The following is a 26,824-nucleotide window of genomic DNA, read 5'->3' as shown; positions in this document are numbered from 1 at the left end:
GTCCATGTGGGGTGGGCGCTAATTCCCAAGGACGGAATAGTACGTCCAGCACGATCAGCCGCACTCACGGGGAAGCGATGTGTTCGCGTTGCTGCGAGGGTCTCTTACCTCCTCCTCCTTCTCCCAGGCCCAGATCCAAGATGGCCGCGGCATCCGGGTCCTGCAGGGAGGTGGCTTCACTGCGCCTGCTCAGAGCAGGCGTCAGGAAGTATAAGAAAAGTGCACGTCAGATCGCTGATCTGACACAGTGCACAGCAAAGTGTCAGATCAGCGATCTTACACTATAACATGATGCCCCCCCCCTGGGGCAATGTTACAGTGTAAAAAATATATATATATATTCCAATGCGTAAAAAAAAATAAAAAAAAATTCCCCCCCAAAAAATAAAAAAACAAAAAAAATATTGTTCCTATAAATACATTTCTTTATCTAAATAAAAACAATAAAAGTACACATTTACCATCGCCGCATCCGTAACGACCCCACCTATAAAACTATATCACTAGTTAACCCCTTCAGTGAACACTGTAAAAAAGAGGCAAAAAACAACGCTTTATTCTCATACCGCCAAACAAAAAGTGGAATGACACGCGATCAAAAAGACGGATAAAAATAAACATGATACCGCTGAAAATGTCATCTTGTCCTGCAAAAAACGAGCCACCATACAGCATCATCAGCGAAAAAATAAACAGTTATAGTCCTCAGAATAAAGCAAAGCAAAAATAATTATTTTTTCTATAAAATAGATTTTATTGTATAAAAGCGCCGAAACATAAAAAAATGATATAAATGAGGTATCGTTGTAATCATACTGACCCGAAGAATAAAACTGCTTTATCAATTTTACCAAACGTGGAACGGTATAAATGCCTCTCCCAAAAGAAATTCATGAATAGCTGGTTTTTGGTCATTCTGCCTCACAAAAATCGGAATAAAAAGCGATCAAAAAATGTCACGTGCCCGAAAATGTTACCAATAAAAACGTCAAACTCGCCCCACAAAAAACAAGACCTTACATGAATCTGGACTCAAATATGGAAAAATTATAGCTCTCAAAATGTGGTAACGCAAAAAATATTTTTTGCAATAAAAAGCGTCTTTCAGTGTGCGACGGCTGCCAATCATAAAAATCCGCTAAAAAACCCGCTATAAAAGTAAATCAAACCCCCCTTCATCACCCCTTTAGTTAGGGAAAAATTTTAAAAATGTATTTATTTCTTTTTTCCCATTAGGGCTAGGGTTAGGGCTAAGGTTAGGGTTGGGGCTAGGGTTAAGGCTACAGTTAGGGTTGGGGCTAAAGTTAGGGTTAGGGTTTGGATTACATTTATGTTTGGGAATAGGGTTGGGATTTAGGGTTAGGGGTGTGTCTGGGTTAGAGGTGTGGTTAGGGTTACCGTTGGGATTAGGGTTAGGGGTGTGTTTGGATTAGGGTTTCAGTTATAATTGAGGGGTTTCCACTGTTTAGGCACATCAGGGGCTCTCCAAACGCGACATGGCGTCCGATCTCAACTCCAGCCAATTCTGCGTTGAAAAAGTAAAACAGTGCTCCTTCCCTTCCGAGCTTTGCCGTGTGCCCAAACAAGGGTTTACCCCAACATATGGGGTATCAGCGTACTCAGGACAAATTGGACAACAACTTTTGGGGTCAAATTTCTTCTGTTACTCTTGGGAAAATACAAAACTGCGGGCTAAAAAATAATTTTTGGGGGAAACTTTTTTTTTTTTTTATTTTCACGGCTCTGCGTTATAAACTGTAGTGAAACACTTGGGGTTCAAAGTTCTCACAACACATCTAGATAAGTTCCTTGGGGGGTCTAGTTTCCAATATGGGGTCACTTGTGGGGGGTTTCTACTGTTTAGGTACATTAGGGGCTCTGCAAAAGCAATGTGACGCCTGCAGACCAATCCATCTACGTCCGCATTCCAAATGATGCTCCTTCCCTTCCGAGCTCTGCCATGCGCTCAAACGGTGGTTCCCCCCCACATATCGGGTATCAGCGTACGCAGGACAAATTGGACAACAATAGGGTCCAATTTCTCCTGTTACCCTTGGAAAAATACAAAACTGGGGGCTAAAAAATAATTTTTGTGGGAAATTTTTTTTATTTTATTTTCACGGCTCTGCATTATAAACCTTGGTGGGTCAAAGTGCTCACCACACATCTAGATAAGTTCCTTAGGGGGTCTACTTTCCAAAATGGTGTCAATTGTGGGGGGTTTCAATGTTTAGGCACATCAGTGGCTCTCCAAATTCAACATGGCGTCCCATCTCAATTCCTGTCAATTTTGCATTGAAAAGTCAAATGGCGCTCCTTCCCTTCCGAGCTCTCCCATGCGCCCAAACAGTGGTTTACCCCCACATATGGGGTATCGTTATACTCAGGAGAAAATGGACCCCAAAAGTTGTTGTACAATTTGTCCTGTTACCCTTGGTAAAATAAAACAAATTGGAGCTGAATTAAATTTTTTGTGAAAAAAAGTTAAATGTTCATTTTTATTTAAACATTCAAAAAATTCCTGTGAAACACCTGAAGGGTTAATAAACTTCTTGAATGTGGTTTTGAGCACCTTGAGGGGTGCAGTTTTTAGAATGGTGTCACACTTGGGTATTTTCTATCATATAGATCCCTCAAAATGACTTCAAATGAGATGTGGTCCCTAAAAAAAAAAAATGGTGTTGTAAAAATGAGAAATTGCTGGTCAACTTTTAACCCTTATAACTCCCTAAGAAAAAAAAAATTGGTTCCAAAATTGTGCTGATGTAAAGTAGACATATTTTGTGTGACATATATCTCTGTGATTTAATTGCATAAAAATTCAAAGTTGGAAAATTGCGAAATTTTTTAAATTTTCGCCAAATTACTGTTTTTTCACAAATAAATGCAGGTAATATCAAATAAATTTTACCACTATCATGAAGTACAATATGTCACGAGAAAACATTATCAGAATCACTGGGATCCGTTAAAGCGTTCCAGAGTTATAACCTCATAAAGGAACAGTGGTCAGAATTGTAAAAATTGGCCTGGTCATTAACGTGCAAACCACCCTTGGGGGTAGAGGGGGTTAAAGAAAAAAATGGAAAAAAAACAATTGCGCGGGCTCCCGCATAATTTGATAACCAGCAAAGGGAAAGCCGACTGAGGGCTGATAATATTATGGGGAGGAGCCAAAAGCCGTAAAGGTTCCCAAGCTATTAATATCTCACAGCTGTTAGCTTAGCTTTTACTGGCTAGTTTACAGGGAGACCCCAGAAAACATTTTACATGGAGTCCCGCCCTATAAAATCTAACCAGCAAGGGCTAGGCAGACAGCTGTGGGCCTTGTATTAATAGCCTAGGAAGGTGCCATGGATATTACTCCCCCTCCTCCCAACTAAAAACATCAGCTCTCAGCCGCCCCAGGAAAGGCGCATATAAGATATTAGCCTCACTCTTTCCATTTGCCCTGTAGCTGTGGCAAGTGGGGTGATAGTTGGGGAGTTGATGTCACCTTTGTATTATCAGGTGACATCAAGCCCACAGGTTAGTAATAGAGAGGCGTCTAGAAGCCACCCCAATTACTAACCCCATAGTGATGTTATAAACACACACACAGACAAGTCCTCTATTTGAAATAATAACAGACATCTTTTTATGAATCTAAATTAAACCATAGTTACCGAACTCCTAATCCACTGATGCCAACTTCTCCTGCAACAAAAATAAAATAGTAAACCACAATATTTCTCTCCTGTCCGCAGAGAAGAAAATCCATAATGTCCCACGACGATCTTGATGACTTTGAGACAGCCGGCGATATTCTGCACGAGCGATTACCTCCTGTCAGTGTATCACCGAGCTGCCGTGAGAGAGGTTACTGGAGTTAATCAGCTGATTATTTCCGGTAATGTCCCTTACTGTCCCTTAATGTCTTCTCACTGCTGCATGAGAAAGATCTCCGGCGGCCAGTTAGAGCAGTCACATTTCCCAATGTGACTATTCTACAAGTGAGATCGCCGTGGGACACTCTGGATGACGTGGACTATGGCGGACAGGTGAGTATATAGTGGTTTATTGATTTTTTTTTTTCTAAGCGACATTGGCATTGCGGATTAGGCATTAAGGCGACAATTTTTTTTTTTTTGTATTTTACATTTTTTCAAAGAGACAAGGGCATCAAGGATTTGGTGTTAGGTGAGTACTTGGGAAGCAACACTGTTTGACAATCAATTTCACATGCTGTTGTGCAAATGGAAAAGAAAACAGATGGAAATTATTGGCAATTATCCATTAAGAGACACGCTCAATAAAGGAGTGGTTCTGCAGGTGGGGACCACAGACCACATCTCAGTACCATTGCTTTCTGGCTGATGCTTTGCTCACTTTTGAATGTTGGTTGTGCTTTCACACTCATGGTAGCATGTGATGGATTCTACAATCACACAAGTGGGTCAGATAGTGCAGCTCATCCAGGATGGCACATCAATGCGAGCTATGGCAAAAGGTTTGCTGTGTCTGTCAGCATAGTGTCCAGAGGCTGTAGGCGCTACCAGGAAACAGGCCAGTACACCACGAGACGTGGAGGGGCCGCTACCTCAGCTTTTGTGCAAGGAGGAACAGGAGGAGCACTTCCAGAGCCCTGCAAAATGACCTCCAGCAGGCCACAAATGTTGATGTGTCTGCACAAACTGTTAGAAACCAACTCCATGAGGATGGTCTGAGTGCCCGACGTCCACAGATGGGGGTTGTGCTCACAGCCCAACACCGTGCAGGATGCTTGGCATTTGCCACAGAAAACCAGGATTGGCAAACTGGCGCCCTGTGCTTTTCACAGATGAAAGCAGGTTCACACTGAGCACATGTAACAGACGTGACAGAGTCTGGAGACACCATGGAGAGTGTTCTGCTGCCTGCAAAATCCTTCAGCATGACCGGTTTGGCAAGTGGGTTAGTATTGGTGTGGGGTGGCATTTCTTTTGAGGGCCAGACAGCCCTCCATGTGCTCGCCAGAGGTAGCCTGACTGCCATTAGGTACCGAGATGAGATCCTCAGACCCCTTGTGAGACCATATGATAGTGCGGTTGGCCTTGAGTTCCTCCTAATGCAGGACAATGCCAGACCTCATGTGCCTGGAGTGTGTCAGCAGTTCCTGCAAGATGAAGGCATTGAAGTTATGGACTGGCCCACCCGTTCCCCAGACCTGAATCCGATTGAACACATCTGGGACATCATGTCTCGCACCATCCACCAACGTCACGTTGCACCACAGACTGTCCAGGAGTTGGCGGATGCTTTAGCCCAGGTCTGGGAGGAGATCCCTCAGGAGACCATCCGTTGCCTCATCAAGAGCATGCCCAGGCATTGTAGGGAGATCATACAGGCACGTGGAGGCCACACACACTACTGAGCATCATTTCCTTGTCTTAAAGCATTTCCACTGAAGTTGGATCAGCCTGTAGTTTGATTTTCCACTTTGATTTTGAGTATCATTCCAACTCCAGACCTCCATGGGATATTCATTTTGATTTACATTGATCATTTTTGTTTTATTGTTCTCAACACATTCCACCATGTAATGAATAAAGATTTGCAACTGAAATATTTCATTCAGTGATATCTAGGATGTGGGATTTTAGTGTTCCCTTTATTTTTATGATCAGTGTATTTTTATTTTATTTTTTTTTTTGTATGAGCACAGTCACCGGCTGACGAGAGACTACTTCTTCTGCCATCACTGTTCTCAGTGACGGCAGACGTAGGCTGATGGGAGGTGTAGCCTCCTGACCTGCGGTAAGCATTTTACTGTGGGTCACTGTATCTCTATGGGGTCATGCTGGCATCGGACAGCATCACCCTGCAACACTATGACCGACCGGTCTTACCTGCGGTAGCATTGCCACCGATAAGAACCACTGCGTCGGTGATTCCCACGCTGTCACACAGATGACAGCGTGGAAACCGCATAGGAGGCCGTTAAAAATGCAAACAAAAACTCAGCAAATCCACAAACTTTTTATACCTGTGTTTTTGCTGCGTATTTGACTGACGCAATTGATGTCAACGTGAGTTAAAAGCTACATATCCGCATAAGGAATTGACATGCTGCAGAAAAAAAACACTGCAAATACTCTAAGGAAATTTACTGATCATGTGCACAACACTTCAGGATTGTCATTCTGCACAATAACAAATTATATTGTGGTAACGTGTTAGCCAGAAAAATTGATGTGAATGTCATCATTGGGCACAAAAGTATTCACACAGGATTGTCATTGAATTATCATGCATAAGGTTTCCATAGAGTTTTTGTCCTATTTCTGCACGGAAAAAAACACTACGAAAACTCATCAAAAACGCACCCTGTGCACACAGCCTGAAAGTGTTTTTCTCACAAAACTATGTCTATTTGCTTAGCTTCCCCTGGTGAATAACATGGTACCTGCAGATAGGACTGCATTTTATTGGTGACACCTTCTCCTTAAATACTTACATGTACATAACCATGTTACACTATATCTACTCTGCAGTTGTATCAACTTAGTGGTCAATGTAAAAAATGAAAGAGGTATTCCCATCTCCAATACCCTATCCTAATAGGTAGTAGGTGTAATAATATTAGCACATACCTCCAATTATAAATGTAGTATAGTTTTTTGGGTTCGATATGTCTCTGTCCTCATATGCAGCCATTGCAGGGCCTTGAGTATCCATGCTTACGACCACTAGCTAACTATTCCTTTCAATGGTCATAACCATGGATACCTAAGGTGCTGCAATGCCTCCACATGAGGAAAAACATAGTGAATCAAAAAATCTTTACTAGATTTTTAATTGGAGGTATTTGCTACTATTATTATTACATCTACTACATATTGAGATATGATGTTTGAGATGGGAATACCCCTTTAAGTGCCTATGCTTATGAGATAGCTGTATTTTAAATGGGAAAGGGACAATAAGTAGTCATTCCCCTCTAGTAGGAACTTGAGTCCCAGGAGAATGTAGAAATGGTCTTGTTGAAGTGCAACTTTTATGCAATGTACCAACTTTAGTTTAAATTTATATTTGATTTTTATGAAGCAAGTCAATTTAAGCCACTGTTTTCCTATTAATCATTGCTTGCTTTCCTCAATTACAAAGTGAAATCTATGTGCAGTTTTGCAGCTTGAGATAAGAATTTGTTTCGTTTTGAGTACCAAGATGAGTGAGAATGTGATACAGCGATTAATTTTTTAAAATTATTTTTGTATCATGATAAGGAATACAAAGTTTCTATTGTGGCTTTATCAAATCAATTATATTTTACTTTCCAGGAAAATCACTTTGGGAGCTGGTGGTGGAGCAATTTGAAGATCTTTTAGTTCGCATCCTTCTCCTAGCTGCATTTGTATCTTTTGTAAGTTAAAATAATGCAATTCTCTATTATTTTTGTTAATATTGTTTAATATTGTGTTGGATGTATAACCATTTTCTAAGAAAAATACATTTTTTTCTATAATATTGCTTATTTATGTTAACAGCTAACTAAAGTCATTGCTGTTTTAAAGAGTTGGGAACTTTTTTCGTCTGCTTTGTCTATCTACCACAAGGCTATTAATTCGGGATACCAGGCCATGCCTGTCAATTATGTACAGATAATTTGATGAAAACCAAAATCCTACATGGATACAAATGCAAATATTGTCTGATTATTTAGCTGAAGTCCGTACTATAGCTGTAAAGAGGCTCCCAAAAGACAAAGTGGGTGACATAATAGCAATTAGTAAAAAAAAAAAAGTCTTACATTTTACTTTAAAAGATCATTCCTACTGTGTAAGTTTATTAGAACTTTGTGTGGGAGTGAGACTTTTTTTTTCCTGCTGTTAACAGCTTGTGAGTCAGAGCTATGCAGATTGATGTATACTCTACGAGGATGAGCAAGGTTATGGTTCCAAAAATAGTCATGTACAGTTTGCTATTGGTTTGTGTGTGTTTTTTTTATATACAGTCAAGGCTTTCCATTGTTCTTTGTTTTCTTTTACTCAAAGACCATACTGTGGAAAAATCAAAACGTCATTAACATTAGATACAAACATAACTTATTTGTTTCACAGACACTAATGGTGTTAGTCAGAGAACATTTTATTCCTCTATCCTCCTATTAAAGTAGATGAAAAGAGGTGGAATTGTGATTCATATTGGTCAGACCAGTAAGATTGGGGATTTGCTGGGGTGAGCCATTATTGTAAATGTTGAATCACTTGAGCTTAATAGTATCTTTTGTGCAAATCTCTGGTGATGTCAGTGTCTTTTGGCGTAGGACGTCTTGATTGTTCAAAATACTGTTTTAAGCGTGCCCTAAAAACGCATTTGTTCAGACTGGCCTACCGCCTCAGTGCATTAACCTAACTATCTCTGTGTGGTCCATTAAAAAACAAAAAAAACCTTAATCAGGTTCCTCACGTCATGTTCTCATATATTTCATGCAGTTAATAGAATAGCCCTCTGTGTCTGTACTGTTACATATTTAGGCTGATAACTGGTTCATGCAGCTTTACATGAACACCCGATTCTTACACTAGGCTAGTCCGAACAACGAAAGCAATTGTTACTATCCACCTCTTGTCTCCCTTTTTCCTCATAGTTTGTAAGCTTGCGAGCAGGGCCCTCACTCCTATAGGTACCGTATTTTCCCGATTATAAGATGCACTCCCCCCCAAAAAAGGGGGGAAAATGGAGGGTGCGTCTTATAGTCGTAATGCAGGCTTACCGGCAGTGGTGTGGCGGCGGCAGAGGTGCGGCGGAGGCAGAGATGCAGGGATGAGGAGGCGGTATGGCGTGAGCGGGGGTCCCTTCCACAGGTGAGGTGATGCAGCAGCCCGGTAAGCAGCAGAGCCGGGTTAATTACTGGTTTATCGGTGGCGACGGCCATATTCCTGAGGCCGCGCATGTGCAGATGGAGTGCTCTGCTTCCCAGGCTTCAGGAAAATGGCCGCGGGAGGCCACGCGTGCGCAGATTGTGATCGCGGCGGCCATTTTCCCTGAAGCCGAGTTTGCAGATTTAGATCTCGGCGGCCATTTTCCTGAAGCCCCGGGAAGCAGAGCACTCCATCTGCGCACGCGCGTCCTCAGGAAGATGGCCGCCGCCAACGATAAACCGGTAATTAACCCGGCTCTGCTGCTTACCGGGCTGCTAAATCACCTCACCTGTGGAAGGGAGCTTGCTCACGCCATACCGCTCATTATCCCCGCACCTCTGCCATTGCCACACCAGTGCTGCAACCCCCCATGGACACCAGGCCGTGGCGTCGCCCACCTAAGCAGGAAGGGACCCTGCTCAGGTGCACGCCGTACCGCATCACCCCACCTCTGCTGACACCATGCCTCCTGTGACCCTGCTCTGCCACCGCCAGCCCTCAGGTAAGATACTGTAAATTAAGACAATAAGACGGACCCCCATCTTATAAAAAATCTTTTTTTCTGCAATTTTCACCCCAAATTTGGGGTGCGTCTTATGGTCCGGTGCGTCTTATAGTCCAAAAAATACGGTATCTATTTTGAACTGTGATTTTTGTTATGCTGTAATGTCTATTGTCTGTACAAATCTCCTCTATAATTTGTAAAGCGCTGTGGAATATGTTGGCGCTATATAAATGAAATTATTATTATTACTTAAATCTTTAATGTAAACAGTTTGCTGTAGTAATGGCGTACGTATAGTCAGACTATATAAAGATAAAAATAAAAAAGTGACATTTTCTAATGACAAATGGAATTGAAAGTGATCATTTTAGCAATGAATGATATTGAATTATTTTGAAAGGTTATTTTTCTGAATGGTGACATAGCTATGGAACTATTCATTGCAAAGTGCCCAGCTCCTTTTCTAAATGGGTTCTTTGAATGTGAATACTGCAGTTTTCCTCTGTTTAATGCACGCTTGCAGTAATTGTTGGAAACTATACACAGAGAAATATTTTCTTAGTAGCAGCAATATACAAGTGCTTCTCACTAAATATCCTCACAAAGTTTAATTTATTTCAGTTCTTCAATACAAAAAATGAAACTCATAAATTATATAGTCATTAGAGTGATCTATTTCAAGTGTTTTATTTCTGTTAATGTTGATGATTATGGCTTATAACCAATGAAAACCCAAAAGTCATTATCTCAGTAAATTAGAATACTTTATAACATCAGCTTGAAAAATGATTTTAAAATCTGAAATGTTGGCCTACTGCAATGTATGTTCAGTAAATGCACTCAATACTTGGTCGGGGCTCCTTTTGCATCAATTACTGCATCAATGCGGTGTGTCAAGGAGGCACTGCTGAGGTGTTATGGAAGCCCAGGTTGCTTTGACAGCAGCCTTCAACTCGTCTAAATTGTTGGATCTGGTGTCTCTCATCTTCCTCTTGACAATACCCCATAGATTCTCTATGGGGTTAAGGTCAGGCGAGTTTGCTGGTCAATCAAGCACAGTGATGCTGTTGTTTTTAAACCAGGTATTGGTACTTTTGGCAGTGTGGACAGGTGCCAAGTCCTGCTGGAGAATTGCATTTCCATCTCCAAAAAGTTGAAGGCAGATGGAAGCATGAAGTACTCTAAAAAATTTTCCTGGTAGACGGCTGTGTTGACTTTGGTCTTTATAAAACACAGTGGACCTACACCAGCAGATGACAGAAGCTTGGATTATGTGCCTCTCTACTCTTCCTCCACACTCTCGGACCTTGATTTCCAAGTGAAATGCTAAATTTACTTTCATCTGAAAACAACACCTTGGACCACTAAGCAACAGTCCAGTTCATTTTCTCCTTGGCCCAGGTAAGATGCTTCTGGAGTTGCCTATTGGTCATGAGTGGCTTGACACAAGGAGTGCAACACTTGTAGCCATGTTCTGGATACTTCTGTGTGGTGGCTCTTGAAGCGATGACTCCAACAGCAGTCCACTCCTTGTGAAGCTCTCCCCAAATTTTTGAATGGCCTTTTCATAACAATCCTTTCAAGATCGCGGTTATCTCTGTTGCGTGTGCACCTTTTTCTTCCACACTTTTTCCTTCCACTCAACTTTCCATTAAAGGGAACCTGTCACCCCGTTTTTTGAGATTGAGCTATAAATACTGTTAAATAGGGCCTGCGCTGTGTGTTCCTATAGTGTATGTAGTGTACCCCGATTCCCCACCTATGCTGAGATATAACTTACCAAAGTCGCCGTTTTCGCCTGTCAATCAGGCTGGTCAGGTCGGGAGGGCGTGGTGACATCGCTGGTTCTTCCTCAGCTTTACGTTGGTGGCGTAGTGGCGTAATGGTGAACAAGCAGCGCGCGATCTGCGCTGTAATCCCTTGCATCGGTGGGGGCGGCCATCTTCCTGGGGCCGCGCGTGCGCAGATCGAGTGCTCTGCTGCACGGGGCTTCAGGAAAATGGCCGCGGCATGCCGCGCGTGCGCATTAGAGATCGCGGCGGCCATTTTCCCAAAGCCGAGATGCAAACTCGGCTTTGGGAAAATGGCCGCCGCGATCTCTAATGCGCACGCGCGGCATCCCGCGGCCATTTTCCTGAAGCCCCGTGCAGCAGAGCACTCGATCTGCGCACGCGCGGCCCCAGGAAGATGGCCGCCCCCACCGATGCAAGGGATTACAGCGCAGATCGCGCGCTGCTTGTTCACCATTACGCCACTACGCCACCAACGTAAAGCTGAGGAAGAACCAGCGATGTCACCACGCCCTCCCGACCTGACCAGCCTGATTGACAGGCGAAAACGGCGACTTTGGTAAGTTATATCTCAGCATAGGTGGGGAATCGGGGTACACTACATACACTATAGGAACACACAGCGCAGGCCCTATTTAACAGTATTTATAGCTCAATCTCAAAAAACGGGGTGACAGGTTCCCTTTAATATGCTTGTATACAACCAGCCTTTGTGGCTTTCCCTCCTTGTGAAGTGTGTCAATGACTGCCTTCTGGATATCTGTCAAGTCTGCAGTCTTACCCATGATTATGGAGCCTCCTGAAACAGACTTAGGGACCTTTTTAAACACTTAGGAAGTCTTTGCATTTGTTTTTGTTAATTATTCTAATTTACTGAGATAATGTCTTTTGGGTTTTCATTGGCTATAAGCCATAATCATCAACATAAACAGAAATACACAGTTGAAATGGATCACTGTTTGTAATGACTGAGTTTCATTTTTGTATTGAAGAACTGAAAAAATTTAAACTTTTTGATATTCTTATTTAGTGAGAAGCACTTGTATTACATATTTCTGTCAGTGCTAATCCACAATGCATACTCGCAGCCATATGCATTATATGTACTAAATAGTGAAACCTCATGAACGACAAGGATTTGTTGACAACTTCTGGGTAGCAAAGACATATTTCACATTCACTTCACAAAGTAAAACTTATGTAACTAAATTATTCAAAAACATCACCAGATGACGCCAATACGTCGTTGAAACATGTTGGGGCAATGCATGTGGTTGATATACATTTTCTTATATACAGTTGGGTAAAAAAAAGTCCCCCCTTCTTGATTTCCTTTTCTATTGCGTTTGTCACACTTAAATGTTCCGATCAACAAACAAATTATACTATTGGGCAAAGATGACACAAACACAAAATGCAGTTTTTAAATGAACGTATATATCATTAAGGACAAGGAAATCCAAACCTACAAGACCCTGTGTGAAAAATTGCCCTCTAAACCTAATAACTGATTGGGCCACCCTTAGCAGCAACAACTGCAATCAAGTGTTTGCTGTAACTGGCAATGAGTCTTTTACAATGCTCTGGAGGAATTTTGGAGCAGTCACATTGTTGTAATTCAGCCACATTGAAGGGTTTCCAAGCATGATCCACCTCTGTAAGCTCATGCCTCTGCAGCTCAATCGGATTAAGGTCCGGACTTTTACTAGGCCACACCAAATTCATAATTTTGTTTTTCTTAAGCCATTCAGAGGTGGACTTGCTGGTGTGTTTTGGATCATTGTTATGCTGTATAACCCAAGTGCCCTTCAGCTTGAGGTCACGAACAGATGGCCGGACATTCTTCTTCAGGATTTGTTTTGGTAGACAGAATTCATGGTTCCATTTACCACAGCAAGACTTCCAGGTCCTGGAGCAACAAAACAGTCTCAGACCATCATACTACCACCACCATATTTTACTGCTGGTATGTTATTCCTTTTCTGAAATGCTGTGTTACTTCTACACCAGATGTAATGGGACATACACCTTCCAAAAAGTTCAACTTTTCTCGTTGGTACAGAGCACTCTTCCAAAAGTCTATGGGATCAAGATTTTTTTTTTTGGGAAAATTAATGCTAACCTTTATGTTCTTAGTGCTCAGCAGTAATTTTTGTCTTGTAACTCTGCCATACAGGTGATTTTTGTTCAGTCTTTCTAATGGTTGAATCATGAACACTGACCTTAATTCAAGCAAGTGAGGCCTGCAGAAAAAAAAATACTCCTCCAAGATGGCGCCGCTGGCGTATGCGTGGTAGCAGCTATTGGATCATAGCTATATACACCGATAGCTGCTACTGCGCAGATGCGGCAGGCACCATTTTCAAATTGATTTTTTTTCTAGCTGAATAACATCAAGAACATGTCTTATTGGGACATGAAACATGCGATTATGCTGCACAGCTGGTGCCACGGCCGGCACTTGCCTGTAGAAGGGTTTTTTTTTCCTTAAGTATGTACAGGTATTCATTATGCAAACTAGGGGGCAGGTCAGTGAGGGATCAGTGACCTGTCAGCAGTCTACATTATGAATACCTAGTCAGTGCACCACATGAAGCCACCCCAGAGCACAGGGATATCATTGACTAAAAACTGAAGAAAAAAAAAAACCACAACCACAAGACGGATTTCATCAACCAAGGGATCATTTTATACAGTATAATGGCGCCGACCTGACTGTCTATAGGTTACTCAGCACAATCCTGCTGACAGGTTCCTTTTAATGCTGGGGACAATTCTTTGATAGGGGTATTCTTTTTAGTAAACACTGCTTTTCCTCTGTGGATAAAATGCAAAAGATTATAGGAAAATAATGGGTAGCAGAGCATTTGATCTCTATAATAGTTATGTAAGGGTATGACTTGCTCAATTTCAAGGAAATTGCATATTATACTCTGCAATACTTGGGTGCTGGTAGATGCTGATCGCTGATGTAGGTACTAGTGATTGCTAGGAAATCCCCACATGTAGTTATGCTGGCTATCACATGTAAATCATTCAGCTGCGGCAAGAAAAACGAAATCTGAGCACTAAAAAATACTCAGAGGACCCCCGAGTGTGCTCGAGAAATCTCGAGTAACCAGTACGGTATATTCGCTCATCACTAGTAGGTACCTTTTATGTATTCCATGGTAATCAGTGTAGATATAACTGTACAACATGTCTTCAATCACCCTGAGCAGTAGTTTTATGAGTCATATTACACGGGATCTAAACTGCACAAACATCCAATGAGCCGAGTATAGTGGAGCAATCTGATAGTGTAGCTGTGACTTCAATGCGGTGCGCCACATTTCTGCTTCAACATTTACCATCTGCCTAGGCGAGACATTCTCTTGTGTGCATTTATAGGTGTAGATATTGAACCCACCCCAAAGATCAATATGGGAGTAGGAAAATAAGAATTTTCCTTTTGGCAGGTGCAGTAGGATCTACAGCAACAAAAGGTAATCCTTACAACATGTTTTATGTTTCTATGGTGATTTTTTTCAAACCACTTTATAGGTGTACATAGACAATGACTGCGTTATATATGTAACACAAAACCATGAGGAGTTTAGAGGGTACTACAAAGTACATATTTTTACCTTTTCACCTATACCAGGGGTGGCTAATTAATTTTCCCAGGAGGCTACATGAGAAGCTTTGACTGTTTTGGAAGGCAGAACCAATAAACTGAAATTAATTCTGCTCAATTTTAATATAATTAAAATTAACATAAAACGATAATACGGTAGTATGCAATCTTTCTTTTTTTCCCCTTTATTCAAAGAGCCATAACTTTTTAATTTTTTCATTAACCTAGCTGTGTGAGGGCCTGTTTTTTGCGGGATGAGTTGTACTTTTGAATAAGTACATTTTATCATGTGATTTACTTTAAAGCGGGGAACAAAATTTAAAGTGTGGCAAAATGGCAAAAAAAAGTGCAATTCGGCAATTTAAAATAAATAAATAAATTGCAGCATTCATTTTATGATGCAAATGACCTGTCATTATGATACCAGGTGAATATTTTTGAGATGCCGAACATGATTAGTTTGTTTTGTTTAAGTAGTCAAAAAAAAAAGTACAACTTTGTTTAGGTGACGACATTTTCCTAGAGCCCTAACATTTAAAATTTTTTGGAGATGGAGCTGTGAGAGGGCATGTTTTTTGCGCCCCGAGCCGATGTTTTTATTGACATAATTTTGGAGAAGATACAATGTTTTTATCACTTCTGATTGTTTTTTGTGTGTGTGTGTTGTTGCAAAGGCTGAAATATATTTTTTTTTCTTTTGCTATGCTGTTTACCAGTCGGATTAATTTATTGTATACTTAGATCAGATTTTACACAGCAATATCAAATGTATTTTTTTTAAATCTTTTTTCTTAACTTTTTTTTAACTTTTTTGTTAAAACCTGTGGACATCCGTTTACTTGTATTATACACAACAATACCATAGTATTGCTGTGCTTAATGAAAATCCATCTCCTATGAACACCATTCACGTGCTGGCTTTCACAGGAGTACCGTCATGATGGGCACAGAAGTCTTCAGCAGTCCCCTGGCCACCAAGGCAACATATCAGCACCTTACCATCATATCATTGGAGTACTGATGGGCGCACTGAATGTCGCGCCCCCTTGCCAGCATGCTGTTAATGCACAGATTTGAAGCAGAATTTAACAAATTAACAGCCGCAGGCTCTGCTCTCCTCCACCCATGACTGTTGAAAGGGCAGTTGATGGCTGATTATTACAGCCATCATCTGCCACCAAAGTTGTGGGCTCTGTTTGCAAGTTCACATCAAAGCGGGGAGCTAGCATGTCATGTACCCAGTATATTTGTCATGTTGTTATTAAGGGGTTCAGGTTAAGCAAAATTAAGTATGTTGGCTAGCTGTTACTGCGGATACACGTTATTATAGGGCTTTTATTTTTAACGTGTATCCTTATAAAAAGCAGGGAATTATATCTTTTGATTAGCTGCTACTGATTAGTTTTATAAAAAGCGAAAAATCATACTGCTTCTATTACTCAACCAATGAACCTTTTATCAACCACTTCCTCACACAGATACCCCCAGTCCCCTTACATAGTATGATAGCCCATACATGCTCCAAATTACTCTTCACCCCCAATACACGCAATATATTTTCCCAAGGAATCCAATACTGTATAGCTCTTCTCATAACCCCGTAAGTTTGCTCCAATAGCACTGCCCCACACAGTGTAATCCACATTGTATTATTGTCCCACAACCAGACATAGTATGATGTTCCCAAAGACCTACAAACATGATAATCGCCTATAGGTTCCCCTGTACTGATCACCAAAAAGGAAAAAAATGGAAATTCTACTTACCCAGCCCTGTTTTTCCAGTTTACTTCTCTGATTTGTGCTGTGTGTGCACTGAGGCTGTGCGCAACATGTGCAACCTAGTGATCACATCTTTCCTGCTGTATTGTGACTCAGAACGCACAGTCTAAATGGTGAACAGGGAGCCGATGGCTCGAAATTCAATTCTATCACTGTATTCAACTGTATCTGTATCCTGAGGAACTAGGTGTGGGGAATCCCTGTGCTGTTCGGTACTGGGCTCTCCCAACTCACAGTGGTTACGCCAGTTTCCGGCCCTTTGCCACAGTTTGCTTAGGTCTGATCTATGCTGATGAACATACAGATAAGTCTTGGAATTAAAATGTCTATGGCCATTATGACATGTTGTAGACCATTTATTACCAGTGTTTTAAATAATATTTTAATTTTCAATATTGTAAATTAGAGCTACTTTATCTCTTGTTTGTGGAAGTTTAACAATTGATAACGCTTACTGACATTCATTTGAGAGAATATGTACGTAAAATAGGATTATTTAGTTCAATATCAAGTTATAAAAATTAATATAAAAACGAACTACCTGCCTGTTCTGTTCTGCCTGTGGTTCATCTCTGCCACCTCAGCCTGCAATTCCCTTGCTTCATTTCACCTCTAGTTAAAGGGAACCTGTCAGCAGTTTTGGCCGATATAAGATATGGCCACCGCCTTTCAGGGCTTATCTCCAGCTCCAGCATTCTATAATGCTGTAGATTAACCCCCCAGTCCGACCTGCAGAAAAATAAGTTTTTATTATACTCACCCCAGTTTGCAGTCCGGTCCGTTGGGTGTTTACAGATCCGGGTCCGGCACCTCCCATCTTCTTGCGATGCCGCCCTCCTGTTGCTTCATCACTCCCCGGAATCACACTCCTGCGCAGGTGTACTTATCTGTCCTGTTGAGGGCAGAGTAAAGTACTGCAGTGCGCAGGCGCTGGGCCTCTCTGACCTTTCCCGACACCTGCCAAGATATATCTTTTTAGACCATACTAATATCACTTATGTTTGCTTCCCCACCCAAATTAGGAGATGCATCCAGGCACGGGTAGATTGGTGCCTGCCACTGGCCTACCCTGTTTTTAAATTATGAACAGAGCTGAATGTGCAGGTCCCAGTAGTCAGATCCCCACGGATGGATAAGCTATTTTGTTTTCACCTGAAAACCCCTTTACATGCATCTCTGCCACTGTGAAGATAGTAAGTCACAGGACAAGGAGGGGTAAACTTTCAAGTATTTAATCTCTAAAGAATATTCTTATTGACAGCAGAGAAAACGAGTTACAGAACAAAACCCACTATATGAAGAAATATATAGCAGTAATATCACATACAAGAGATAAATTCCACCCGACTGTGACCAGTCCACATATTACCACGACACTGTGATGAATGATACCATACTGATCATTAATAATAATAATAATAATAATAATAATAATTTTTATTTATATAGCGCCAACATATTCCGCAGCACTTTACAATTAAGCGGGGACACGTACAGACAATAAATTCAATACAAGTTAAGACAATTTAAACAGTGACATTAGGGGTGAGGTCCCTGCTCGCAAGCTTACAATCTACAAGGAAATGGGGGGGGGGGGCACAATAGGTGAAAAGTGCTTGTTATTTCAGGTCTGGCAATTATAATAAATAGGGATTTTCATATAAAGCTGCATGATCTGATCATCAGCCCGAGTGTTTAAGTGCAATAGTCAAGTATCAAGTGCAGTTATCATGTGCATGGAGGGTGTGGAGACAGATGAATAGTGAGGTGCAGATTCAGAATAATATTTGGAAGGAGGGAGCACGGCAAAGTTAGTTTACTGTGTAGTTGATGTGGTAGGCTTGTTTGAAGAGATGGGTTTTTAAAGAGCGCTTGAATAGGTCGAGGCTAGGTATCAGTCTGATTGTCTGGGGAAGTGCATTCCAGAGAGCTGGCGCAGCACGAGAGAAGTCTTGGAGACGGAGGTGCAAGGTTCGGATTACGGGGGATGTTAGTCTTAGGTCATTTGTAGAATGGAGGGCACGTTTAGGGCGATAGACAGAGATGAGAGAGGAGATATAAGGCAGTGCAGAACAATGGAGAGCTTTGTGGGTGAGAGAGATGAGTTTATACTGGACCCTGTAGCGAATGAGTAGCCAGTGTGGCTGCTGAATAAACCTTATTACACATATTATCACCAGTGACAGTTATACTATACACTGTCTAAATATCCTGTGTATAAGGGTACAGGTAAGTCCACTGAAGCCCCAGTTGAAGTAATTCATGACTTCTTCCAACCAGGACTCTCCTCTGCAAATTGTAATTACATATATCTATGGCTGATCTTTATATAGCAAACTGATCACTTTGTCTACACTGCGCCAGATGAAGAAAACTATTCTAGAGCAGCCTTGACACCCTGCACAGTAAGGCTGTTTTCACACTTTGCTTTTTTGCAGCGTTTTCTGTTCGGATTTGTAAGCAAAACCTGGTGCCAGTAAAGTGAATGATAAACCTGCAGTGTCATGCACACTTTGAGTATTTTGACTTTCAGATTTGGTGCAGACAGTCTGCAGCATATCAATTCTGCGTTTTTGCCTGCGTTTTTCACCATTGACTTCACTCAAATCGGTCAAAAATGCAGCGCAAAAATGCGCATTTTGCAACTGTGTTTTTCCTGCCAAAAAATTCAGAAATGGTGCATAAATTTTACTCAACGTGTGCACATAGCCTAACAATGTCATTTTATTGCCCTTGCAATAACAGTAACCTTAAAAATAAAATTTTTACAGTAGTGGTGCCCCCTTTGTTACCCCCACATAGTAGAAATGTCTCTTTTGGCTTCCATACAGTATTAATGCATATACCACCTTTTGTGGCCCCTGTACAATACAATTCTTCTTTGTGCCCAAGTACAGTAATAATGTACATTTTTGTGATCAAATAGAGCAGTAATGTCCTGTCGCTAATGACCCCATACAATCATATACACCTTTTTTTGCCCCATACTGTAATGGTATCCACATTATCCCCTGTGTTGTGCTCTTAACTTGGCCATTAAAAACCCCTATTCATTGGGAAGTGCAGTGCTTGGTAAAATGTATTATACTGAAGGTTATGTTTTGTTTGTTTGTATATTTTATTATTGAAGGTATTCTGTCATATCTATGTTAATTTAATGTTGATATGTGGATTATTTTGATGCTATGCTATATCATATGTTTATCTTATTTTGTGAAATTCTTCAATAAAGAGTTTTAAGAAAAAAACCCTATTCATGTCACCTGTTTCCACTCCCATAATGAGCAGCTCCTTATTCTTCCTCTGTCGTTTTGGCACAAGCGACATCATTGCGCTGGCCAGACATCCAAGGAAGCACATCAGCTGAAAATGGCATTCACACCAGCTTTATTTATGTTCTCATCCTCTCTGGGGGAAGCCCTCGGTCCCTCAGTTGCCAATCCTAGCCTGGGCATTACTGTTGTATGTTCATAGAATAGCAGTCCATTACTGTTGTATGTTACTGTTGTATGTTGGGCCCTCATCCGTGTGATATGTGCCAATTACTGTCTACAGGGCATTGATATATTTTCTGTATTATTTGGCTTTGTCCTCTGAAATCATTTGACTTTTTTGTAAATTAATTGCGAATTCCCAAACATCCTACACAGTCTAGACCAAGCTTCTGTTCTCTGTTCCCAAAATACTGCTTATTGCCAGCACGAGGCTGTAGAAGTAGAAAAGAAATTGGTTTGTTTGGATGATGTGAGCCATTTAAATATTTGTGAATTTCTTGTCCACCTATCTTCCTATACAATTCTGTGTTTTTTTTTTTACAATTATTCAAAGAATCTGATTTTGCAACCACTTGCCGACATAGAGAACTGAGTATTTTAGTGGACTTTTGGAGTGTTTTTGGACGTGGCTGTTTTACTTTTTTATTTTGCTAACAAAATTTCCTCTTTAATTTTGTAGGGGGGTATAGTTTTAAAGAGATATTCCCTTATTGTTAAATAACATCACTCTAAAATATGCCATCGCTTTATGATTACCATGGTGTGGCATTTAAGAGCCATAATATTTGGAAGGAGGGAACACAGCAAAGTTAGTTTACTGAGATGTTGAGGAACATTCACTTGCTGTATTTTGACAGTGTTTTGAGATGCAGCTCCATATTTATCCTCCTTCCTGTACCTGGTCTTTTAGAGACATAAAATGGAGAACCTGCTCTATGGGGGAAATAAATAAATACGAACATGAGATATGTAGATTGCAGATGTAGATTGCACTGCTAGCTGTTTGAGGATTTTATCTGCTTAGAAACCTCAATATGTTTCTTCTTCACAGGCAAAATGTAAGATAAAAAAAAAATAAAGGTGAAAGGTAAAATTCATAATTTTAAAAAACAATGTCAATCACTTGTAGTAATGTATTGTGCAGATTAAGGATGTCATAATTATTGTAAAAATTAATAAATAAAAATTGAACTGTTACTTTATATTATGAGTTACATACAAAAGAACTATGGTTATAAATAATGGAATGCAGAAAAATTGAATCTGGCCTTCTCAACAAGTAATGCACCAAGGTTTTTAACAAATGGAATTTCAAACTTTGTGGCACCAGCTGTCTTTTTTTTTTTGGTGTAAAAAAATAAATTTAATACACTTAATATTGAAAAAAAAATCCTTATTAATATTATTACCATGTACCTACTGTTGCTCATTTTGCCTTTCTACCCAGTTACGGTAATTATTCTCTTCTTTGCTCTATGTAGAAGCAGAATGTTACTTTTCCCTGCAAGAGTCCTGCCCCACTTCAACTCCTGACCCAGCTGCCTCCTCCTCCCCCTGCCATGGACTTTTGTAGTGATGACTCATGCAGGGAAAAGAGACTTCCTGTTTCTACATTGAGCAGAGAAAAAAAGAATGTAACTGAGTAGAATGAGCAATTGTAATAACACAGAGGATTGCTTCTTTAATATATCATATTATTGGCATAGTTTGTGCAGCTGTCTGACTTCTGTTCCTTTTACAGATTTACCAAAGTAGATGTGACTTGTCCAATACTAATACCTTTCATTCTGTGTCCTTACTTTCAGATACTGGCATGGTTTGAAGAAGGTGAAGAAACTACAACTGCATTTGTGGAACCTATAGTTATTATTATGATTCTAATTGTGAATGCTTTTGTTGGAGTTTGGCAGGTATGTGCTCGTGCTTACAGAGCATAAGATATGGTTGCGTTGACATTGTGATGTGTTGAAGATTATCTATTTGAATAGACTATCTAGTCGGCAGCATAACCCCCACCACTAAAGGTATGTGCACACGGTCAGTAAACGTTGTGGGTTGGAAGCTCTGTACTTCTGCAGCGTATAACCTACAGTGTCCAGATGTTACAGCATAGTGGATGGGATTTCGAGAAATCCCATGCTCACTACGCGTTCACAGGCGCCTGCAGAGACAGACATGCGAACGTCTTTCCATACCCCAGCATGTCTATTTATCTTGTGGAGTTGCTAGTCTCCGCAAGATAAATCTCACCTGTACAATGTATTGGACGTGGTGATTCCACACGGTTCAATGAACACATACGGAATCACCTGCGTTCAATAGCCATCAGCGCTTTGGGCGCAGCGGACATGTTCTGCGTCCAAAGCGCTGTTGATTCCTGAACGTGGACACATACCCTAACACCGCTCTATGCTTCTTCTTCCATGCTTGCATGTAGACAAGATGCTTGGACTTTGTATGATGGTAAAAAGAGAAGAATTTAATACCTTATAGGGCAAGCCAACTATAGAGATTACATTGCTACAGATTTACATAATTTGGCTCCCGGTATCAGGCTGGGAAATGTGCAATATTTCACCAAATGGCATATGACAAATGAGTAAGAAATCACTAGTGACTTTATAAACACATCAGGAGGGCTACTGTATTTCTTCAAATTTAACTCCTTGATATAAAGCGTTCTAATAATTAAAGAGGTTTTTCAATTTTCAGCAAATAATGCATAATTAAAAGGTGCTCAGTAGGGATGAGCAGTGTTCGAGTCGAACTGTTCGCCAATTTCAAATTCGAGCTGTTTTGGGCGGTGTTCGTGTCGTTCGACGGACCCGAACAATTTGCTTAAAATTCGGCTGTTCGAGTTTCTGTTCGATAACTGTTCATTCACCAAAAGCCTAACTTGATTTCCACATTAAAACTGTTTATCATTGTTAATAGACTGTTTCAGTGTATATTGGCGGGGGAAGGGGGGGGAAGGTTGCGGGGGATAGATCTGTGCTGAAATAACGCCTATCTCCATTTTTGTTTTCTTTCCCGCATTTACAGTGGGGTGGTGCAGTCTCTCAGCCTATCAGCAATGCGCAATGCGCATGTGATGCACACAAGCAAGGACATGTGTCATTGGCTGTGTATGTCACATGTCCTTGCCCTAGAAGAACCAGCCATTTGCCCCGTCACCACCATTTCCTCACTGCTGCAGCTTAGTGTTAGATGGCACCGCTGCTACTGTGGGCGCTATACAGACTAAGTGTTTTTTTTGGAGCGAATTGTCAGAGAGATGGGTTTAGGGAGTTAGGAGTCGGGACTAGTTGTAATATCAGCCCTTTTCAGGGTAGGTTACAGCAGTTCATAGCACTGTTTGCCAGGCAGGTCTGTGCCAGTGCTGTGCAAGTGTTTGTCACAGCATTTGGTGTAATGTAGCTCAGCCAATCCTTTTGGGCTAGTAGCATTGTCTGATAGTCATCTGAGTAGCCCGCCTGTGAAGCTAGCTACACCGCCTGTGTATCTCAATTTTCACTGCATCTAATCCAGTTAATAGTTTAGGGCCTAGGAGCAGTGTCTGCACGTTAGCAGAGTAGCCCGTCTGTGAAACAAACTATACCGCCTGTGGATCTCAATTTTCACTGCATCTACCATGGTGTGGCATTTAAGAGCCTTATTAATCCTGAGTATGAAGAATTTGAGACCGTTTATAAAATGGGCAATCCTTTTGTACTCCAAAATTTTTTTAATTTTTTTTTTTAAGGTGATATGCAAGTTTCTCGAATTGTACTCCTAATTGCACAATCCTTTTGTACTCCAAAAGTATTGACACCCCTGCAGTTCTGTCAGATAATACTCATTTTCTTCCTGAAAATGATTGCAAACACAAATTCTTTGGTATTATCTTAATTTAATTTGTCTTAAATGAAAAAACACAAAAGAGAATGAAGCAAAAAGCAAAACATTGATCATTTCACACAAAACTCCAAAAATAGGCCAGACAAAAGTATTGACACCCTCAGCCTAATAATTGGTTGCACAACCTTTAGCCAAAATAAATGCTACCAACCACTTCCGGTAACCCTCAGAGTTTCTTACAAAGCTCTGCTGGAATTTTAGACCAGTCTTCTTTGGCAAACTGCTCCAGGTCCCATATATTTGAAGGGTGCCTTCTCCAAACTGCCATTTTTAGATCTCTCCACAGGTGTTCTATGGGATTCAGGTCTGGACTCATTGCTGGCCACCTTAGAAGTCTCCTGTGCTTTCTCTCAAACCATTTTCTAGTGCTTTTTGAAGTGTGTTTTGGGTCATTGTCCTGCTGGAAGACCCATGACCTTTGAAGGAGACCCAGCTTTCTCACACTGGGCCCTACATTATGCTGCAAAATTTGTTGGTAGTCTTCAGACTTCATAATGCCATGCACACGGTCAAGCAGTCCAGTGCCAGAGGCAGCAAAGCAACCCCAAAACATCAGGGAACCTCCGCCATGTTTGACTGTAGGGACCGTGTTCTTTTTCTTTGAATGTCTTTTTTTCTCTCCTGTAAACTCTATGTTGATGCCTTTGCCCAAAAAGCTCTACTATTGTCTCATCTGACCAGAGAACATTCTTCCAAAACATTTTAGGCTTTTTCAGGTAAGTTTTGGCAAACTCCAGCCTGGCTTTGTCTCGGGGTAAGAAGTGGGGTCTTCCTGGGTCTCCTACCATACAGTCCCTTTTCATTCAGACACCGACTGATAGTACGGGTTGACACTGTTGTACCCTCGGACTGCAGGGCAGCTTGAACTTGTTTGGATGTTAGTCGAGGTTCTTTATCCAACATCCGCACAATCTTGCGTTGAAATCTCTTGTAAATTTTTCGTTTTCGTCCACATCTTGGGAGGTTAGCCACAGTGCCATGGGCTTTAAACTTTTTGATGACACTGTGCACGGTAGACACAGGAACATTCAGGTCTTTGGAGATGAACATGTAGTCTTGAGATTGCTCATGCTTCCTCACAATTTGGTTTCTCCAGTCCTCAGAAAGTTCTTTGGTCTTCTTTCTTTTCTCCATGCTCAATGTGGTACACACAAGGACACAGGACAGAGGTCGAGTCAACTTTAATCCATGTCAACTGGCTGCAAGTGTGATTTAGTTATTGCCAACACCTGTTAGGTGCCACAGGTAAGTTACAGGTGCTGTTAATTACACAAATTAGGTAAGCATCACATGATTTTTCGAACAGTGCCAATAGTTTTGTCCACCCCCTTTTTTATGTTTGGTGTGGAATTATATCCAATTTGGCTTTAGGACAATACTTTTTGTGTTTTTTTTCATTTAAGACAAATTAAATGAAGATGATAATATCAAATAATTTGTGTTTGCAATCATTTTCAGGAAGAAAATGAGTATTATCTGACAGAATTGCAGGGGTGTCAATAATTTTGGCCATGACTGTAATCCAGTTAATAGTTTAGGGCCTAGGAGCAGTGTCTGCACGTCAGCAGAGTAGCCCAGCCACCCACCGCCTGTTTACCTAAGTACTATTTTTAGCGGCATCTGGCCTAGGAAATCCTTTTGGACCTAGTAGAATTTGGTGCTATTCAGCAGCGTACCCCACCCGTGAAGCAAGCTACACCGCCTGTTTACCTAACTACTATTTTGTAACGGCATCTAGCCCAGGAAATCCTTTTGAGCCTTATAGAATTTGGTGCTACTCAGCAGCATACTTCAACCATGAAGCAAGCTACACGGCCTGTTTACCTAAGTACTATTTTTAACGGCATTTGGCCCAGGAAATCCTTTTGGGCTTAGTAGCAATTTCTGCTACTCAGCAGAGTACCCCATCCATGAAGCAAGCTACATCGCCTGTAAAGGGGTCTACCAAGCTGGGGTACCTCTTTCAGTACCACCCCGTGTTTCAGGAGGTCCGCTCTGCTTTGGCTGGAGTCTGAATGAAGGACGCTGGCTGGAATTGCTTGGTTACATGGGCGCATATAAAAGATCACCACTGCTTCTCCACGTATTTCCAGTCTGACAACACTTTACTCACAGGACACAGAATATATCACACAGATACAGAGGGCAGGCCAGACATACATTACAATAGCCGCAGGTGGCCGGAGCCTGCCGATATTTACTGTGGGAATTACAAAGGTGGGGGGAGGACAAAAGGGGAATATCGTGTCCCCTCTGCCCAGGGGCGCAGCCTGTGGGCTGATGCATTCGGGACATGCATCTCACATGGAACCTATTATCTATCTATATATATAATTGTCTAAGGGTTTTTCCGTCTGTCTGTCTGTCTGTCCTGGAAATCCCACGTCTCTGATTGGTCGAGGCCACCAGGCCTCGACCAATCAGAGACCGGCACAGCATCGACGTAGAAATCCCGCGTCTCTGATTGGTGGTGGAAACATCATGCTTTTGGGCTGTTTCTCTGCAAAGGGGCCAGGACAACTGATCTGGGTACATGAAAGAATGAATGGGGCCATGTATCGTGAGATTTTGAGTGCAAACCTCCTTCCATCAGCAAGGGCATTGAAGATGAAACGTGGATGGGTCTTTCAACATGACAATGATCCAAAGCACACCGCCAGGGCAACGAAGGAGTGGCTTCGTAAGAAGCATTTCAAGGTCCTGGAGTGGCCTAGCCAGTCTCCAGATCTCAACCCTATAGAAAACCTTTGGAGGGAGTTGAAAGTCCGTGTTGCCAAGCGAAAAGCCAAAAACATCACTGCTCTAGAGGAGATCTGCATGGAGGAATGGGCCAAAATACCAACAACAGTGTGTGGCAACCTTGTGAAGACTTACAGAAAACGTTTGACCTCTGTCATTGCCAACAAAGGATATATTACAAACTATTGAGATGAAATTTTGTTTCTGACCAAATACTTATTTTCCACCATAATATGCAAATAAAATGTTAAAAAAACAGACAATGTGATTTTCTGGATTTTTTTTTCTCAGTTTGTCTCCCATAGTTGAGGTCTACCTATGATGTAAATTACAGACGCC

The 26,824-nt window shown here is 41.3% G+C and overlaps 1 protein-coding gene across 1 annotated transcript in view; it reads left to right on the top strand.

The window, feature by feature from the left end:
- Positions 1–26,824, top strand: part of LOC138665353 (sarcoplasmic/endoplasmic reticulum calcium ATPase 3) — a 332,774-nt gene that overhangs the window by 137,701 nt on the left and 168,249 nt on the right. The window contains exons 3-4 of the mRNA XM_069752757.1: positions 7,299–7,381; positions 21,655–21,759. Of these exons, the coding sequence (XP_069608858.1) occupies positions 7,299–7,381; positions 21,655–21,759 (188 nt within the window). The remainder of the gene's footprint in view (positions 1–7,298; positions 7,382–21,654; positions 21,760–26,824) is intronic.

The sequence above is a fragment of the Ranitomeya imitator genome, chromosome 1 (genome assembly GCF_032444005.1).
Source record: "Ranitomeya imitator isolate aRanImi1 chromosome 1, aRanImi1.pri, whole genome shotgun sequence".
NCBI lineage: Eukaryota > Metazoa > Chordata > Amphibia > Anura > Dendrobatidae > Ranitomeya > Ranitomeya imitator.
Note: the sequence above shows the minus strand (reverse complement) of the source record. Positions and strands in the feature narration are given on the sequence as shown.